This window comes from Hibiscus syriacus, unplaced genomic scaffold (genome assembly GCF_006381635.1).
Source record: "Hibiscus syriacus cultivar Baekdansim isolate YM2019G1 unplaced genomic scaffold, ASM638163v2 tig00000329_pilon, whole genome shotgun sequence".
Lineage (NCBI taxonomy): Eukaryota > Viridiplantae > Streptophyta > Magnoliopsida > Malvales > Malvaceae > Hibiscus > Hibiscus syriacus.
The window spans coordinates 2,548,412-2,570,145 of NW_024061782.1; the positions used below are offsets into that span (position 1 = coordinate 2,548,412).

The window sequence follows — 21,734 nt, forward strand, 5'->3', positions numbered from 1 at the left end:
TATCAAGTGTGACAATACTAGTGTTATTTGTCTCACTAAAAATCCCATCCAACACTCTAGAACTAAGCACATTGAAATAATACATCACTTCATTAGAGACAATGTCACTAAGGAAGATGTAGTTCTAGAATTTGTTGATATTTTGCATCAATTAGCGGATATCTTTACAAAACCTTTAGACAAGGAACGTTTTTGGACACTTAGGAGAGAATTAGGTTTAACCAACCTATCTTCACTTAGTGTTTAAAATAATTTTAGCACTTTTAAGACTAAATGAAAAATGCTTATAATAGTATTTTTTTTAATTGCATTCATTGCTATTAGTTAGGGGGAGTTTATGATTCTTGATAAAAATTAACTTTATGTTCAAATGTAGTTTAAGGATTAATTTGATTGATTGAACATAATTAATTTTTGATATATGAGTTGCCAATACCACTAGAAAAGATTAATTTAGCATTTTGAATGTTTAAAATACAGATTTTTTAATTATAGGGCATAGGGAATCGATACCCCCTTGAAGGGGAACCGATTCCCCCTTTGAATGGAAACCGATTCCCCCTTTGAATGGGAACCGATTCCCCCTAGGGGAATCGATACCCCCCTGGGATTCTGGTTTTTAACCAGGCAGAACACCCAAAAATGTTAAAACCCTCTTCTTTTGCCGCCATTTCTCTCTCTACTCTCTCCCTATCTCCTTTTTTGCCTCAAATCAACGTTTCTTATTGGAATTACTTCAAATATCATCTTCTAAACTTGCTAGCATCATTAAAACCGTGCAAACAACATCAAAATCCACTCAATCTCATCTTTCAAGGTAAAGTTTTCTAAACTCTCTATTTCATTGATTTTGAACATAGGACTAGTTTCAATTAGTTCTAAATAGAAATAGTGATCTGGCATTGCTTATTAGTGTTTAGAAACTAAATTTTTACAACTAATTTCATCAAACACATAAGATTTTTCCAAAATTTTTGAAATTTTTGAAATAAAAAAAAATTATTGTGTTTTGATTAAATTACGTTGTTGTTATGAAAACTATACATATATTGATTTTCAAAACCTTATTTTTCAATAAGTTTTTCGAAAACTTTTCCCATTAGAATTAGTTTAAGAGAACCTTGAAATATTGAGAACTCAATTGAGTTTTGGGATTGATTGAATTGCATACATGTGTTTTCTAAATTACAGGTTATCCATTTTATTCCGATTTCCTAAACCATGTTCAATCCTAAATGTGCTAGGTCATCATCTAGTCGTTCAAACCAACAACCAAATCCACCTCCAAATCCTCCTCCTATTCCTAATCCTGTTGATCCTAATATGACTATCCAAAACTCGTGCTTCAATCATCCTGGTCCTAGAAATCATCGTTTTTGGTATTATCAATATTTTGACTCTTACAAAATTAGAGAAGAACGTATCCCTTCTTGTCAAGCTATAATAGATATCGATTTTAGATATCTTTCTCTTTTACAAGAGTGGAAATTTGATAAACTTTATGACCTTGAACCTATAGTTTACCATTAACTTATTCGCATATTCTATTCTAATGTCGTTTGTATTAAAAACCGAGCTCAAACCAAAACTATAGCAGTTTGTTCCTATCTCCTAGGACAATTCATCCATCTTGACTCGGCTTACATAGCTAATTAATTAGGATTAGATAATAATGGTATATCAAATGAAAAATATTTTTTAGGTTCTCGTTATAAAAAAAGGGATAGTGCGAGCGTCTTAGATCTTCATGATCGTTTTCTTCATCTAATGATTTCTTGGTGGTTTTGACCATCCGGAGGTCGTTACTCTACTCTTCGTGCTTTAGATCTTTGGTGGTTACATTGTTTCCAAAACAATCTTAAAATAAATCTTCCTGAGATTATTTTTGCTGAAATTGTTGAAACCGTAAACCAAGTTCCAAATAAGAAACTCTGTTCATCTCTAGTTTACGGTTGCATTCTGAGTAATCTATTTTCTAAGGTTGGGCTTAGAGTAGGTCTAGATGTGGTCTTTCCTCTCAAGAAACAAATTAATCTTCTTTCCTTAACGAGAGCGGGATGGATAAAGAATAAGGACATCGGTGAATGGGTTTGATCTTATGAAAATACTCCGGGAGCTAGCTCTTCTCAAGCTCCACCAGAAGCTGACGTCGATCCCAAGCTTGAACAATTAATGCCAGATATTGATGAAGCCGACGATGAGCCGGAACAACACGAGGAACAAGCTCAGCAAGAAGATCATGTGCCTCCATATTTTCAATCATTTATGGAGACATTTGATTTCCGTTATGCATCCTTGGATTCTCGCTTCACTTCTATAGAATCTCACTTCTCGACTATGGAAGCTCAACAATTGGAAATTCTCTGGGAGATATGTGCAAACAATGAAGCAACCAACGCTCGTATTAATGAACTCACTCATGAAATGGAAGCTATGCGAGCTCATTTCCCACCTCCCGATCCTCCTACGGATGCTTGAACTTTAATCTTTGCTTTGCTTGTTTGGATTGAACTTGGATATTTGCATTATTGTTAAAACATTTTGAATGCTTTTGAATTATTTATTTTTGGTTGTTCAAACTTATGTTTAATACATTTGATTTGGATTTCGTGTTTATTTTGCATCTTTAGACATATATGACCAATTATCCATTACATGTTTATGAATATTGAATTATGGAACTAATGGCTAACGTTTCTCTTGATTGTGATCTTAACAGCTTAAGCTATATATAATCAAATGGCTAAATGATTTCAAAACCTTGTTTAAAATATTTTAAATTGTCTTTTTGATTTAACAAAAAGGGGGAGAAGTGTTTTAAAGGGGAGAAGTGTTAAAGTAAGGGGGAGTAATTTTTCAAAAACGTCGTTTTTGATTTTAAAATCTTAAAATTACTAAAATGTTTTGTTATATCAAAAAGGGGGAGATTGTTGAAAACATTTTGATATTTCGATATAACAAATTAAGATAAATGAATTTTAATATTTTCCAATAAGGTTTTCTAAGTATATTCGATATAATTATTCGAATATCAAAATATTACTCCAAATCTTTTAAAAGTTTATTTTAAATCCTTACTAAAGTGTAAAATTAAGTTTTAATATTAAAATAATTTTAAAACAATTTTATAACATATTTCGAACCGTTTCAAAGACAAAAATTACAGTTTATCCAGAGGGAACCGATTCCCCCCAAGGGGGTACCGATTCCCCCTGAATGGTTTGGCTCCGAGAAATTCCAGTATGCTCAGAGGGAACCGATTCCCCCCAGGGGTATCGATTTCCCCACACTGTTCAACGGTCGAATATTTGAATTTTACACTTAGGGAACCGATTCCCCATGAGGGGGTACCGATTCCCCCCACGCTCCAAGATGTTGTATTAATTGTTTTCACACTTAAACGGCTCCAAAAACTTCATTAATGATCCCCAACATTCTGAAGTGATTCAAGGTGTATTTAAGCAAGCTTAGAAGCCATTGATCAACAACAAGAAACATCAAGCAACTAGAATCAAGAGAGAATCAAAGAGAAAGCATCAAACCTCAAGTTTGAGCATTTCAAGCCTATTTTTCATTCAATATTCATTTTGCTTTCAAAAACACTTATTGTGCTCAATTGTATTCATCCTTGAGTGTTCTTTTCTTTGTTCTAGAATTGTGCAAACAATCTACCTTGTGAGGATTTCCTTGTAAGTTTGCAAATTTGTATTGTTCTCTTTGGGAGAGAGTGTTCTCAAGAATTTGGGGTATAATTCTTGAGAGTTTGTAAGGTTACTCTTTGTCCTCAAAAGAAAGACAAATTAGTGAATTTGTGGAAAATCCTAAGTGTGGATAGCTAAGGTAATGGACGTAGACTTTGGTTGAGAAAGTCGAACCACTATAAATCGTTGTGCAATTACTTTCAATTTTCTGCAAAAGCTTCCACCAAAATTTTTATTGCCAATTCACCCCCCCTCTTGGCCGATTTCATCGATCGATTAACTCAACAAAAATATTTCATTGAAATCAATACCTTTTTTTGAGCATATCCTTTGACCATCAATCTTGCATGATATCTCTCTACTTTATCATCACCATTTCGCTTGATTTTGAAGACACGTTTGTTACCAATTGACTTCATTCCTTGTGGTAGTGGCACAAGGTCCCATGTATTATTTTTATGAAGGGCTTCGATTTCTTCTTGCATCGCCATCATCCATAGTGAAACATCTGAGTTGTTTATTTCCTCCTGGAATGTTGATGGCTCACCGTCCTCAGTTAAAAGGCAATATGAAACATTTCCTTCTATAACATAATCTGAGTGCTAATTGGGACGTCTTCTCACACGATCTGATTGACGAGTTGTTGGAGCTTCAAAACTCTCTGGTTCTTATTCATCATGTGTTGGTTCTACTTCAAAAGAATATCCTTGTTCAACCTCATTTTCCACATGTATCTGTGTAGTCTCTGACTTTTCAGCGCTACCATCGTCTTCTTTTTTTTATAGTTTATCTTCTACAAATATAACATCTATGCTAATGATCACTTTACGGGCAGTGAGATCCCACAAGCGATACCCCTTTACTCCATCAACATACCCCCAATAATTTATATTTCCTGGATTTTGGATCCAACTTTGAAATTTTTTGGGAGTTGTACCTCACGTACACTATACTTCCAAATACATGGAGGTTTGAATAATCAGCTGGTTTACCAGTCCACATCTCCATTTGTGTCTTCAGCTCTATTGCAGTTGATAGAGCTCGATTCACCAAATAACAGGCGGTATTGACTGCTTCTGCCCAAAATGATTTTTCTAGGCCTGCAGCCCTCAACATTGCTTTTGTTCTTTCTAACAAGGTTATGTTCATACGCTCTGCCACTCCATTTTGTTGAGGAGTATTTGCCATTATGAATTGTCTTTTGATGCATTCTTTACTGTAAAAGTCATCAAATTCTTCACTTGTGTATTCTCCTCCATAATCTGTTTTGAAACACTTGATATTATTTCCAGAATCAAGTTCTACCCGCTCTTTGAAGTTTTTGAAAGTTGAAAACAAATCTGACTTCTTCTTAATAGGGTACACCCAACATCTCCTGGAGTGGTCATCAATAAATGAGACAAAGTACTTTGCTCCGCCTAGGGATGTAACTGGTGCTTGCCATACGTCAGAATGAACCAATTCTAGAACACTTTTGCCTCTAGAATTTAATGTGTTGAATTTCAACCGGTGATGCTTACTTGTTATGCAATGCTTACACAAAGTAAGTGATACCTTTGTTAAGCCTGAAAGTAGCTTTTGCTCCACAAGGACTTTCATTCCTTGTTCTGATATGTGTCCAAGTTTCTGATGCCATAGCATTGTAGAATCTGAACTACATGAGGCAACAGATGTTTCTGCTTCTAGCAAAGTCTCTCCCTTCAGCATGTACAAGTTTGATGCTATCTTTTCGCCTTTGATCACCACAAGCGATCCACGAAACACCTTCATAATTCATTTCCTTGTTTCAATCTTGCTTGCATTATTATCCAACAATTCATAGGATAATAAATTTTTCTTCAGGCCTTTAACGTGTCGCACATCTCGAACAACTTTAATTGTTACATCATACATCTTCAATTTGATGGTTCCCACGTCAACGATCTCTAAGGCATGATCATTGCAACTATACACAGATCCTCCTGAGATAAGTTTATAATGATGAAACCATTCTCTTCTTGAGGTCATGTGATATGTTGTTCCTGAATCAATGATCCATATATCTGTAAATTGTTTTTTATCTTCCATGGTGGTTGATGCTTCACAGCATAGAGCATTTCCATCATCTGAAGTGTTTGCGGTATTGCCCTGTGGATAGGAGTTTTTACCTATACTCCAACAATCCTTCTTCAAGTGACCCTTCTTTCCACAGTTGTAGCACTTTAAATTATTTTTGCTTCTCAACTTTGATCTACCATGTTTGTGACTGCTGCTTTGGCCACGTTTTGTTGATCTCCCTCTCATCGTTGTCAATGCTTCTACTTGTTGCAGATTTACTTGTCTGTCTTCCTTGTTCTTGCACTGATTTTCTTCTTGTAGAACAGCAGCTGCAACATTATCGAAGACTAGACTGGTGACATTATTGTTTGTCAAGTTGATGATGAGTTGATCATACGAATCAGGTAGACTTTGAAGTATAAGTTCGGCACGTTCTTATTCTCCTATTGTACATATTAAGGATGTAAGCTGAGAAAATAAAGTGTTCAGTGTGTTAAAGTGCTCCGTCACTGAAGTAGATTCTGATATACAAAGAGTGTACAATTTCCTCTTAAGGAAAATTTTATTGTGCAACGATGTGGCCTTGTACAGTTTGGTGAGATGATTGCATATCTCCTTAGTTGTCTTCTCCTCCTTGATGCTTGACAATACTTCATCTGCTAATGCTAGATGAAAGTTTGCCATAACATTCTCATCCATTTTGATTCATTTGTTTTAATCTGTGAAATCTATCGGCCTATCACTGATAGCTGCTAGACAACCGTCTTTCCTCATGATGGCATTCATCTTCAATTTCCACAGTGAGAAATTTCTCTCATTGAACTTTTCAATATCAAATTTTGTTGCCATAACTTCTATTACAGATAGCTCCCACTATTTCACTATCGTGAATAGTTCTCTAGAACCTTCAAAGAGTGGATAATACCTTCTTATTTTCTTATATTGGAGGATCCACCTTTTGGTGGCAACCACAAAGATAATAAGTAGATATTACACACTCAAATCTGGCTCTTGATACCAATTGTTGCAGAATATGGCTATCAGATAGAGCAAAATCGCAACTGATAATTTGAGAAAATAAAAATGAAGATAAAGAAGACACAAATTTTACGTGGAAAACCCCTAAATAATATAGGGTAAAAACCACGGGCAATGGTAGAAGAATTTCACTATGAAAAAAATAAGAATTACAACTTCTCTCGATCTACCAATGAGAAAACAATGATAATTCTCTCTTGAAAAAAAGGAGAAAACAACTCTCAAGAAACTCTCTAAATTCTCTAGTATTGGGAGAAAGCTAAAATGATTTGGGATGATTTTGAAGCTAAATGGGTTAGGGTATTTATAGTTAAAGCTTAAGGACTAATCTTGTAAATACCTTAAAGTGTAGGGAATAAATTATGTAATTTTCCCTTTACCAAATGTCAACAAAATCAAGCTTGAATATTGAATTTATCCATTGCACCTTTCGGTGCACTAATGCTTGCTACTTTCGATGCAAGTTGTTGCACCAATTTTCGACAAGGTTCTCGTGGATTGCTTGGATCCAAGAATATGTCCTTAAAGACATCTCCTTTTGGCTGCATGAGTGCCCCAGTAGTGCAATTGGACTTGGAGAAACTTGGTTCATCTTCGGGATTTGGCTGCTAGCCTGTATGTTTTGTTGCACCTTTCGTGTAGCTCTGTTTTGGGCATTTGAAAGGCTATGTAGGGGCAAGGGTAAAAGGTGTCTTGGGATAGGGTTGTGTTACATCCAGGATATGTCCCTAAGAACTCTATGATTACTTGGATGGCCACTCTTGATAAGTTGCCTACAAGACATAAATTGTGTTCTCTTAGTTTGAATGTGGGGGTTTTTGTGTTAGCTTTGTAGGCTGGGAGAGGAATCGAGAGATCACCAATTTTTTTAGTGTGATTTCTCGAGGAACTTGAGAGTTTCTTTGTGTGCTTGTGGCATTGACATGATTATTATGGACTAGGACAATGCATTGGCTTGGGCTTGGAGCTCTTTGAAGGGTCGTTCTCTCCTTGTTCAGATTTTGAGGTTAGTTTGAAATGGAAGTATCCAAGTGCTTTGGAAGGAAAGGAATAGCGGGTTGTTTAAGTAGGTTGAGTCTACAGTGGATGTGGTTTCCAAACAGGTTAGGGAGTTTGTCAAACTTAAACTTAGGGGAAAGATTAAGCATAGAAGCAATTAATTAGACACAATGATATTTGTTTGAATTGGGATTTGCTCATATAGGATTGTATAGGGGCCTTGATGGGACTTTGGTGGTTGTACAGTTTTGATTTGTTGGAACACATAGATGTAAATTCATCTAATATATATATATATATATATATATGTAAGCTCGCATGTCTCGCTCCCATCTCCATCCGTGTGGTTGAAATTCAGATACTGGATCCACCATATTTTCAAACCTCTATCTCCATTGCCCATCCAACTTCCAAGTATTTTCAACAAATCGGGGTCCAAACAAAATTGTTTAGGTCAAATTTCGTTTTCGTTTTTCTACTATGTTTGAATTTAAAATTTAGCTTGTTTATATTCCTTTAACATATTTGAATCCTCTGACATTATTAATTGATCTAAATATTTAATAACCAATAACCATTTTAGTTAAAATGTTAACATGAATTGTTTAGAAACCCTTTCCAACTCATCATGCTACTTTTGGCAATTCACTTAATATTTTAATCAAAATGATTAAATATTAACATTATAAAAATATGTATAAAAATAATATTAGGAGAACCAAATTATGTTAAATTTAAATATAAAGACGAAATTTTAAATTTGAATATAATAAAAATTTAAAAATTTAAATTTGACAAGAAGTGTTTATTGTTTTAGTCCTCCACTTGGGCAAGTAACTAATTTTTGTTCTTTCTTTTTTTTTAGGGAAAAAATCCATCTAAATGTGACACGAGCTTCGTTTCGTCGAAAGTGTTGGAATTTTAAGTTTTCTATGGTGACATGAATCGTGAGTGTTAAACACGGCAATTAACATCTTTCTCATCAAAACTCGTAAAAATAAGTCAAAAAACCAGACCTTTAAAGTCAAGCAAGCTTCAATTATGAAAAAAGGAAAAGATTTTTCTCATATTAAACAAGAAAGAAATCAACTTTCAAATCAATCAATCAATTAGAAAAAAATGAAGGTAAAATTAATAGATAATGATGACGTCTTTAAAAAAATACATATAAGATATTAGTTTTCTTAACTATTATTTTATTAAAATCGACGTTTAAATTTAGAAAATAATTTCTCCAACGTCTTATAAAAATAATTTTCTCCCATCATGTTATCTAGAAAATTTAGTCAAGAAATGCATGAAAAAGAAAATCAATTTAATTTTTGAATACTTAGCTATAAATTTCATAATGTAAATTCACAAGATCTTGCCAGGTTCACATCTATCTTCCGAGAACAGCAAAAGCGTAAAAACATTGGCAGTGTGAAAATTTGTAAAAGCAACGCGTTTGTTGGTAAAAGAATAGGATTCTATTCTCTGACTCGGTATGTAGCCGATAGCTGAGCTGACAACCACTGGATAAGTTTTCCCAACATATACGTCGAACCACTTTTCTTATTTTATTTGCTTAACCGTTTACTTTGAACCATTCTCGTTCTCAACCGTCCCTCTGTCCTGTTTCCAACTCCCATCACACATACCTACATACATACCTAAGATCAACAAAAACCAAACCAATAATACCAATCTACTGGATTCAAGTTCTTCTTACATTCTGAGAGGATGTTGGAGATGTGCACCAGGCCTTTGGAGATGTGTTTTGGAGGAGGTGGTGGATCGGATGAGCTGTTGTGGCATATGGATTTGAAGCCCTACGTTTCAGGCGACTATTCCATAGCAGTTGTTCAAGCCAATTCCTCTTTGGAAGATCAAGGTCAGGTCTTCACTTCCCCTTCCGCCACTTACGTCGGCGTTTACGACGGTCATGGCGGACCCGAAGCTTCCCGCTTCATCACCCAACATTTGTTTCCTTTTCTTCACAGTAAGTTCTTGTTTCTTCTGTTCCTTTTCAACATTTGGGTTACTTATATACAGAAACAGTACACAACTTCATTTTTCCCTTTTTTGTTGGTAGAGTTTGCATCAGAGCATGGAGGGTTATCAACAGAAGTAATAAAGAAGGCTTTTGATGCTACCGAGGAGGAGTTTTTGCACTTAGTGAATCGATCATGGCCAGCCAGGCCGCAAATTGCTTCAGTTGGTTCTTGTTGTCTTGTTGGGGCAATTGCTAATGATGTTCTATATGTGGCTAATCTTGGAGACTCGAGGGCAGTGCTTGGCCGGAGAGCGTCCCCAAATGGTCCCAATAATCAAGTGGTGGCTGAACGGTTGTCGGCCGATCATAATGTTGCCATCGAAGAGGTGAGGAAGGAGGTTGTGGCACTCCATCCTGATGACTCTCATATCGTGGTGTATAACCATGGAGTTTGGCGAATTAAGGGCATAATTCAGGTACGGAGGATATGTGTGGTTCTCATGGTCTATTTTATATTATTAATTGTTTATACTTTCTTAGCCTAATGTCCAGATCATGTAGTTTTCAAAATACTGAATAGTAAGGTATATTATGAATCACAATTTGGAATGCGTATGATAAGTGGTGGATGGACATTTATATCATTTACATGTTGCTTGTGACTTCAATGCCGAGATTTTGCTATACGCCATGTGTCAGAAATAAATTTATTTCTCAGTTTTGGGACCAATCTCATGAAGTAAACAAGTCAAATGTTATCTCTTACTTCTTTGCAACTTTATGACTGTAAATGTGATTAGTCATCACTGGAAACTTGCAGCATGTGATTTAGGCAGTACTTTTATCTAAAACTCTGTGATCTGTTTCAGGTCTCGAGATCGATCGGAGATATGTACCTGAAGAAACCCGAGTTCATTCAGCACTTTGGGTTGCCGATTCCATTAAAAAGGCCGGTAATGACAGCAGATCCCTCTATAGTAATTCGGAAGTTGAAGCCTCAAGATCTGTTCTTGATTTTTGCATCTGATGGACTTTGGGAGCAACTAAGTGATCAGGAAGCTTGTGATATTGTTCTGAAAAATCCTAGAGTTGTAAGGCTTCCCATCCTGATAAACAGTTTCATGTTCTTCTGTTTTATGAATTGTACATGATTTATATCACTCTCAATGAAAAATACTGGCTCATATCATAGGGAATTGCAAAGAGACTGGTACGAGCTGCGGTTCAGGAGGCGGCGAAGAAAAGAGAAATGAGATACGACGAAATCAAAAGGATCGAGAAAGGAGTAAGACGCCATTTCCACGACGATATCACCGTTATAGTCATATACTTGGATCATTCTTCGAGTGGTAGATTCAAAGACGAGGATTTTATGGACTGCACTAGTGCCCCTGTCGACATCTTCTCACTCAATGCCGATGAAACAGATGAGTAGCTTAGCTTTCATTCCCCCTTGTGTTGTCTAGTGAATAAACAAAATAATGGTCATGTGAGTTGGTGTATATAGTTGTGAGGTTGCCAATTTGAAGCTACTGGTTGGTTCCCTGATTGGTTTTTGTTGGTCCTCCCCTCATTTGTAGGAATTTACCTATGCATACAATTGTATTTTTCTTTTTTCCCCTAGAAGATACTCTCAACAATTTATTCTCTTTATAAGATAAAAGCATACATAAATTAATGGAGGAAGTTTCAGATTCTGCTTCTTATGTGAACTGATTGGAGATTTTTGTGATGCAAATGCAATTCCTTCTAATCTGGAGTCTCCTTTTGTCATTTTCTCAGAATCTTTGACCAGGCATACCTCTTCATATTTCGGGAACACGACCTTAACACAGACCCGCGATTAGGGCGGCTAAGAGTCTTACAAAGCCTCCACTTTTGACTCCCCCAAACTTGTACCAACGGTTTTCACCTTCTTGGGAATTGATTTCCATGCTCCAAAATAATGCAGGTAAAAAAATTGGCTAGTAGGATGTATACGAAATTATTTTTAATCAGAGTGGAATAAATAGTGTATAGGGAAAGATGATCGGATTATTTAACTTCTTGATGAAAACATATAGAAGATTCGGCATCTTTCACATGCTTCCATGGCCGGTGTATGTCCATAACTTCCCAAGCCATGTAGAAGATGACCACTGTTCCATGTGTTTTTTTTTTGTCATCCGGTTCAAATGTTTTTCCTGACTAATCTGGATTGATCCAAATTGACATCTGATTTTGGTGGGTGAATATTTCCGTAAGAATTTTCTAATTTGCAAGGACTCGAAGCTGATATCTTACTTAAACAATATCAATCTGCTTACCCCTTAAACCAATCTCTGTCAATATTGTTCTATATGTTTTATCAGGATCATATAGAGTACGCTTATTGTTCCATACATCTTTTCTATGTTACTATTCAAAATGTCGAGAGAATAATTTCAATGGTACAACATATGAAGAATTTTTTCCATTGTCCTATTTAATCGATTTTACCACTATGTTGTACATGTTTTTGAAAAATTTAAAAGTTTAGGTATTAAAACATACTAAAACTGATAGTTTAGATATTAAAATATACTAAAATTGATAGTTTAGATACTAAACCCTTTATTAAAATATATTATTATTATTATTATTATATTTTTCGTAAAATCATGTCTTCACTGTAAATCTTCTGTCTATTGATATCTCCAGAATTATTAAGATCTTATGATCATAAAACAAAACTTCAACAGATGAATTTTGAAATTTCCTAATTGATTTTGAAGTTGCAATAATGAAAAACTTTGTTATTTTTAAAATTTGGGTCAAGTTTCGAAACTTTAAAGTTGACCTTTATGTTCTACCTCTATTCTCTAGTTTTGAAAATTCATGTAAACAAAGTAAAAATTTAATCCTTTAGACCTTGTGGTGTCAAAATTTTACTTTTATGTCCCTAATGTTATCAAATAAGTGTAAAATGATCTCTAAATACTTCTAGGAGTATATTAGCTTGATTAATGAAACTTTTGGACTAAATGTTAATAAAAATTATACTTTATAATAATTTAAAAACTAAACCGTTAACTTTAAGATTATTATAATTTAGTCCTTTATCTTTAAAAAAAGTTTCAATTTGATCCGTAATAACTATCATTGAATAACATTAGTAAAATATAATGGTAAAGAATTAATATTATTGTTTGAGGTCCCGGGTTCGAACACGAGAAATATCAGGGGTGTGAGCGTTTAATGTCAAATGATTAAGAGTTATCTTTAAACAGTTTTACTTACTCAGGTTAATAAAAAAAGCATTAGTAGAATAAAAATGGTTATGCGTTTGAATGAATCCTTAAATGTTTGTTTGTAATGTTACGATCTGCATGATGTTTGTTAGAAGTTTTTCGATTTTATGTCTTCCGATAGCATCTCCGATCTGATTTTCGTAAATTGAGATAGGGGTGTTACAAAGATAAAAATAGATGCCGGAACTTGAAAATCGCACCCGGTCCTCACAATGAAAAAAAATGGGGACAATGAGAACCATTGTGATCCTCACATTTGTTGAAATATGATCTCTCAATTCCCCTTTGTTTAAACCTCGGTCTGCCATTTGGGTTTAACCATCTTCATTCTGGAGGGGGCTTGGTTTAGTGTTCTAAAGGGAGAGAAAGGGTTGAGGCTTGGCTTATCGGAATTGAATGATAACCTGAGACATCATCGTGTTCATGGTCTGAAGATGAAGAAGACGACGGATAATCTCGAAGAAGATATTGAGACTGATTTTGAATCTGAGCTTCTCAACAATGGAGGACTCAATGAAGAATCCAAGGAAGAAGAAGATATCGAGATTCTACGGAGGAAATGCTTGAGAGGTTTCGGGTTATTATTAGATAATAACGAAAAATTTCTGCTTTTCAACCATTATTGCTGACTGAAGTTGAAGCCATGAAATTCGGCCCTCAAAAGCCAAAAAAATAATGAAAGCAGTATTAAATATGAGAAATTACATTTACATTTAATACATATAAGAGATTCAAGATATGGGTTCTAGCTTAGCTTTGTTTGCTTAGGGTATAGGGGAGGCACGAGACGTGAGTGAAACAACTAAAGAATAGTGTGAATGAGACATTTATATTTATAGTATGTGTCGTAACCGGTTTTCGTCCGGGCACGAAATATTAAATTTGGCGGGGAAATTGACGTGAATAAATAATTTTGAAAATAATTTAGGAGTCGCCATCGGCCTTTTGGGTCAGGTAGGTCGAATACCTAAAAATTATTTTTTAAAAGAGTTTTAAGAAAACATCAATTAAAAAATTGAACTGATCTGCGTTTATAACCAAAAAATTCGTTCTTTTTAATAATAAAAAGGGATTCGTGGTCGGTTACGTTTAGGGAAGGATTAGCACCCCTATAACGCCCAAAATTGGTACTTTTTAATTATAAATTGTCTCTATTATTAAAAATTCAAAAAATATATTTAATTTTTAATCTTATTATTTCAAAATTATATAAAAATATTTATTTATTTAAAAATATCTGAAAAGAACTTCTAGGTACCTTAAGACAGCTCTTTTCTTTGATATTGATAAATAATATTGTTTAATTTTTAATTTTAAAATATCAAAATAGGACATCCAGTTGTATTAAGACTGTCCTTTTCTTTGATATTAAAAATAAATTTTTTAAAAATTACTATTTATTATATGTATATTTATGAATATATAAAAATATTTAACAATATAATAAAATAAAAATATCACTAAAACAATATATTTTAAGCAGTAAAATGAAAACATATAAAATAAATAACTAAATTATAATAAAAATAAAACTAAATCTAATTCCTAATTAATTGAAATTATAGGTATTAAATATTTTATTTTCTAATTTAATAATTTAGTGACCAAAATAAAATTATCTAAAATTCGAATTTTATAATAAAATAAATTAAAAATATGAACTAGGGATTAAAAAAATTATTTATTAAAATTAAGGGACTAAATCTGTCATTTATCCTAAATATATTATTTTAATAAAAAGGACTAAAATTAAAATTCAAAGATTGAATTAAAATTATTATAAATTCAGTTTAGTGACCAAAATATAAAATTTACAAGTTGGGAGGACTACGGACGGGATTTAACTATTTTATAATTACACGCATAGTCCTTCCCGAAACGACGTCGTTCGGGAAGGACTATATATGGTCCAAGCCTGGCTGGCCCGAAGGGCCAGCCTTCATTTTTCATTTCCCTCTCTCTCTCTAAACCGAGAGAGTTTTAAAACTCTCTCGCCTCTCTCTAGCTTCCCTCACCGGAGGGAAGCCGGTCACCGGTCGGCCACCGTGTGCCGCCGTGATTATCACCGCCGGCCACCGCATCCGGTGGCTGGAAAAATTATTTTTTATACTAATAGATAGATCGGACCGTCCTAATGACGGTTCCGGTATTGTTTCCTCCTAAAAAACTCCCAATCGGAGCGAATCTACAAAAGTACCTTCGGTGTTTCGAAGGTTCCGGTGAGATCCGGTGACGGTTGGGGCTCTCCGATGACAGGGTAAGCTTTTTCCTCTCTTCTCTCTTTTTTCCTTGCTGCGTTGATGCTGACTGAGATCGTTGGTTTAGTTTGTTGTTGTTTTTTTTTCTTTCTCTGTTTGTTTTTTTTTTCTTTCTCTCCGGTTCTGTCTCTGTTTCTGTCTCTCCGGTTTTTTCTTGCAGATGGGGTGGTGGCTTTTATAGCCACCACCGTTGTAGCTGTCGGACCGGTCCGAAGAAGGGCTCTCGGTGAGTCACCGGACTACCAGTGGTGACTCACCCTGTAGCCTTGCATGGACGGCTGGCGTTGATCTTCTGGAGTCTTCATTTGGGACGTGGCAGCGGCGGAGGCGGCGAGAAAACTGTCGGCAGCCGCGTGGAAGCTGGGGCGGCGCCGCGTGGCCCTAGGGTATCAAACCCTAGGGTTTCCCTCTGGAGCCATCTGGACCGTTGGATCGTGCCAGATCCAACGGTTGTGATGAGGCGGCTGGTTTAGATTAGGGTTAGGAAACCCTAACTGGAAACCCAAATGTTTAGGGTTTCTGGTTTGATTTGGACCGGTTATGGTTGGTTTGTAACTGGGTCGGTCCAGTTGTAATTGGTATGTAATTATTATTTATATATATATTTAATATATATTTAATAATAATAATAATAATAATAATGATAATAATAATAATAATAATAATAATAATAATATTAATAATAATATGGATAAAAAATTAATATCTTCAGCTGCCCCTCTTTGCTCATTCTTGTGTTAACAAGAATAGGGCAAAGATGAAAAGATAATAAATTTTTTTATCCATTTTGACTTTACTTTGATCATAAGGGAGATATTGAATAAATTCTTCTGGTTCTCCAGATGAGTTCTTCTTATTATGAACTTTCTGCTGGGGATGATGATCCATCAAATGATGAATTCAAGCAAAAGATTGAACAAGTTCTTCTCATTATGAACTTCTTCTTCCTTCTTCAGATGACGAGTTCTTCTCATTATGAACTCTACCTGCAATGTTGATCCATCAAATGATGAATTCAAGCAAAAGATTGAACAAGTTCTTCTCATTATGAACTTCTTCTCCCTTCTTCAGATGACGAGTTCTTCTCATTATGAACTCTACCTGGCAAAGATAATCCATTAACTTGATGAATTCAGGCAAAAGATTGAACAAGTTCTTCTCATTATGAACTTCTTCTTCCTTCTTCAGATGACGAGTTCTTCTCATTATGAACTCTACCTGGCAAAGATAATCCATCAACTTGATGAATTCAGAAAAAAGGTTGAACAAATTCTTCTCATTATGAACTTCTTCTTCCTTCTTCAGATAAGTTCTTCTCATTATGAACTTTCTCTGGAAAAGACTGATCCATCAAATGATGGATTCGGGTAAAAGGTTGAACAAATTCTTCTCATTATGAACTTCTTCTTCCTTCTTCAAATGAGTTCTTCTCATTATGAACCTTCTCTGGAAAAGATAATCCATCAATTTGATGAATTCAGGTAAAAGGTTGAAAAAATTCTTCTCATTATGAACTTCTTCTTCCTTCTTCAAATGAGTTCTTCTCATTATGAACTTTACCTGGCAAAGATAATCCATCAAATGATAGATTTGAATCTTTGCTAAAATCTTTGAAATTCCTGTTAAAAATTCAACAAGAATAAAAATGAATGAAAATGCACCTATTTTTGTAAACACCTAAAATATGATGCATGAATGTTAAGTTATTTGATTTCAGATTGGTGAATTGAGTATTTCTTCAATTGTAAAAACCCAATAGATCTTTCTTCTTCAAAACAAAGAATCTATCATCTTTGACAAATGTAGATGTAGATATAATGTCACAAAACCTCTTGAGAATAAAACTCAATAGTATAGGCTCTTGAAAAGCTTGCATTCAGGCAACATGTTGATTCTGATAACAATTCATCTGATTATGAAGTGACCTTTCAAGATGATTTCACAGATATCGATAGTTCTTTTAATACCGAGAAATCTTGAATTCTGATTCTGATGAGGAGAATAAACTGTTATACTTGACAAAAATGGGATTCTCAAAGGCTGAAACTTCAATAGCCATGTGTGGTCCAAATTCATCAATTGCAGAATTGGCAAATTTTATATGTGCTGCTTAAATGACTAAGGCTGCTGATGTACTTCTTCTAGTAAAAGATAGGAAGTCATTATGCAATGATCCCAATTACAAGCAAAGGCAAAACTTGGGCTATGATTTTTGAAAGGAAGAAGTAGAAGAAGCTTGAAAATAAGCTTCTTAATGAAAATGATCATGCAGTTCATCTTTCAATTCCAACGATAGGTTTTGGGGTTCCTACTGAATCAGATCAGATAACTCAAAGAACACTTCCATAAGATGCTATGAACACATTCATCTTTTAAACTCAATGATTGTTCTGTCCAACCAGATCAGATAACTCAAAGAACACTTCCAGAAGATGCTATTGAGCACATTCATCTTCTAAATTCAATGATTGGTTTTGTCCAACCAGATCAGATAACTCAAAGAACACTTCCAGAAGATGCTATTGAGCACATTCATCTTCTAAATTCAATGATTGGTTCTGTCCAACCAGATCAGATAACTCAAAGAACACTTCCAGAAGATGCTATTGAGCACATTCATCTTCTAAATTCAATGATTGGTTTTGTCCAACCAAATCAGATAACTCAAAGAACACTTCCAGAAGATGCTATTGAGCACATTATATTTTCTAAATTCAATGATTGGTTTTGTCCAACCAAATCAGATAACTCAAAGAACACTTCCAGAAGATGCTATTGAGCACATTATATTTGTTCCAGTTAATGTTTGGACTAGGATATCATAATGCTCATTTGATGTAGAGCCAGAATTTGTAGATTCGAAGCATTTCCATCATACTATACTGAAAATGACTATATTCATAATTCTGCCAATTAAGAACGGAGTTTTTCTTATTCTACCTCCTCCCTGTGCTGATGCTTTTCCATTGACAAAGAAATGGTGGCTTTCATGGGATCCAAGAATAAAGTTGAACTGTTTATAAACATGTACAGGAAGCGCCAAATTGACAAAAAGGATCTGTAAGGCTCTTGAAGCTTATGACCATGAGCCACCTTCGAGTGTCCAGAAGTATGTTCTTGATGAGTGCTAAAAATGGAATCTAGTATGGATTAGAAGGAATAAAGTTGTTCCACTTGAACCTAATGAAGTGGAAATGCTTCTAGTTTTCCCTAAAAACCATACATGAGGAGCTGCTAGAGACATGTTTCCCAGTAATATAAATGTCTTGTTTCTTTTTGCTGGAATCAATGCTGCAAAGATCGCTTTCTACTGTCTTAGTATATCTTTGAAAACAGATGTGCAAGAACTGAATGGTGATCAGTTGGAGCAATTGATGAGTAGATTTGGCGGATTCGACCTTGTTGTCGGTAGCACCACTTGTAACAATCTTGATGTTCATGGCTTTAAGCTAGTGATGATTTGCCTACTTTGTATTCCATGTATTTAAAAGTATTAACATAAAGTGATATTCAGAAATCTTTAAATTATTTCAAAATTATGTTAATTCAATTAGAAAAGAATAAATTGAATTTCTAAAAATAAATTAAATCTCAAATAAATTGAACTTGAAATAGATAGAATTGTATTCAAATTTATGGCAAGCATAAAAATTCAAATGTCTCAACAAATTATAAGCATAAGTATTTCTAAATTAATCAAGTTGACACAATTTAGAGAAATGATGTAAGCTTTTGTCTGGAAGATCTCAAACGTTGTCAAAATGCTTGTAGATGTGAAGTTTCTCCCAAACTGTCAAAATCTTAAGAGAGTTCAATTGCCAGATGCCTAATATCAAACTGCATTTGAGCCGCCTTTTCAGGTTTTCAACTCAAATCCTTCCTTTGGTTACAAGATGCCCTTTGCGGGTTTTCACCTTGACCCCCTTTCTTTTTCTTCTTTTTTCTTTTTTTTCTTTTTCATTTTCTATTTTTTCTTCTCTTTTTTTTTCTTCTTTTTTCTTTTTTCTTCAAGCATAATATTTCTTGAAAGAATCCGAGTTTATTGGATTTTTCAGAATTTTTCCATCCATTTCTGCCAAGATCAATGCTCCTCCTGAAAAGGCCTTTTTCACAACGTATGGCCCTTCCCAATTAGGCATCCATTTCCCACGGAAATCTTTATGTATAGGCAAGATCTTTTTTAATACTAGATCACCCTCTTGGAATTCTCTTGGATGTACTTTTTTGTCATGAGACTTCATCATCTGTTTCTGATACATCTGTCCATGGCAAATAGCTTTCAATCTTTTCTCCTCAATAAGGTTCAATTGATCAACTCTAGCTTGGATCCATTCAGATTCATCCAATTTTGTTTCTCTCAATATTCGAAGCGATGGAATCTCAACTTCAATTGGTAAGACTGCTTCCATCCCGTAGACTAAAGAAAACGGTGTTGCCCCAGTAGATGTTCGAACAGTAGTTCGGTATGCGTATAGAGCAAAATGTAACTTCTCGTGCCAATCTTTGTAAGTTTCAGTAGTCTTTGTAATGATTCTCTTGATGTTCTTATTTGCTGCTTCAACTGCCCCATTCATCTTTGGACGATATGCCACTGAATTTGAATGTTTGATCTTAAACTGTGCACAAAGTTCGGTCATCATTTTGTTGTTCAGGTTCAGAGCATTATCTGTAATGATCCTCTCTGGTAGGCCATATCGGCAAACTATCTCTTTCTTTATGAATTTGCAGACTGTGGACCTCTTAATATTAGCATATGAAGCAGCTTCGACCCATTTGGTAAAATAATCAATTGCCACAAGGATGAAACAATGTCCATTCGATGCTTTTGGTGTGATTGCCCCAATGACATCTATTCCCCACATAGAAAATGGTCAGGGTGCTGTCATTACATGTAAAGGAGATGGGGGTACATGAATCTTGTCTGCATATATCTGGCATTTATGACATTTCCTCGCATAATCAATGCAATCTGTGTACATAGTAGCCCAATAGTATCCATATCTCATTATTTTTCTGGCCATGGAAAGACCATTTGCATGTGTTCCACATATTCCGCTGTGTACTTCTTCAATGACATTTCGAGCTTCGCTAGTATTTAAACATCTCAATAGCATTTGATCATTGCTTCTTCTATATATAATCTCTCCATCAAGAAAATATCCAGTAGCCATTCTTCTCAAGGTTCTTTTATCAATTTCCGATGCATTTGGTGGATAACTTTGATTTTTGATATATTGCAGAATATCATGATACCATGGTTTACCATCTACCTCTTCTTCCACACTATAACAATGTGCAGGAATTTCATACACTTGCATTTTGATTGGCATCATATCAACTTTCTTAGTTGCCTGAAACATAGCAGCTAATGTAGCCAAAGCATCTGCCATTTGATTTTCTTCTCGAGGGAGATAATTGAAGGTAACTTTCTCAAATTCTTTCACTAATTCGAGTGTAAAATTTCGATATTCCAGCAATTTGGGATCTTTTGTTTCCCATTCTCCTCGTAATTGATACACCACTAACGATGAATCTCCATATATCTTGAGAAATTTGATTTTTCTTTCTATATCTGCTTTCAACCCCATGATACAAGCTTCATATTCCGCCATGTTATTGGTGCAAAAGAACTCCAGTCTACTTGTAAAGGGATTATAAACATTTTCTGGAGAAATTAACACTGCCCCAATTCCTCGTCCCAAAGCATTAGATGCTCCGTCAAAATAAAGCTTCCAAGTTGCAAATTTACCATTTGTTCTGACTTCTTCATTCATGGATATGCACAACAGATCTTCATCGGGAAAATTAAAGTTCAAAGGCTGATAATCATTTGATACACGACTGGCCAGAAAATCAGCTATGACACTTCCTTTTATCGCTTTTTGGTTGACATATACAATATCAAACTCAGATAATAACATCTGCCATCTAGCCATTCTGCCTGTCAAAGCTGGTGATTCCATTAAGAATTTCAAAGGATCAAGTTTTGATATCAACCAAGTAGTATGGTATAACATATATTGTCTGAGTCTTCGAGTAGTCCACACCAAAGCACAACATAATTTTTGTATTGGTGGATATCGAATTTCACAATCAGTAAATTTCTTGCTCAGATAATAAATAGCTTTTTCTTTTCTTCCAGATTCATCATGCTGTCCTAGTACACATCCCATCGAATTTTTGAAGACCGTTAAGTAGAGAATTAATGGTCTATCAGGCATTGGTGATACTAAAATTGGGGCATTGGATAAATATTTCTTAATAATATCCAAAGTTTCTTGATATTCTTCATTCCAGACTTCAGGATTGTTCTTTCGAAGTAATTTGAACACTGGATCACATTTGTCAGTTAATTGAGAAATGAACCGAGATATATAATTTAATCTTCCCAAAAAGCCTCGAACTTCTTTTTTTGTATTAGGTGGTGGAAGATCTTGAATTGCTTTGACTTTATCTG

The 21,734-nt window shown here is 34.7% G+C and overlaps 1 protein-coding gene across 1 annotated transcript; it reads left to right on the plus strand.

Moving 5' to 3' along the window:
• The first annotated feature begins 9,401 nt into the window (after positions 1-9,401).
• LOC120173577 (probable protein phosphatase 2C 63) lies at positions 9,402-11,408 on the plus strand. The gene is made up of 4 exons (XM_039180709.1): positions 9,402-9,756; positions 9,850-10,226; positions 10,620-10,841; positions 10,943-11,408. Exons 1-4 carry the CDS (start codon positions 9,498-9,500, stop codon positions 11,183-11,185), a joined length of 1,101 nt encoding a protein of 366 aa, XP_039036640.1. The 5' UTR covers positions 9,402-9,497; the 3' UTR covers positions 11,186-11,408.
• The last annotated feature ends 10,326 nt before the right edge of the window (positions 11,409-21,734 follow it).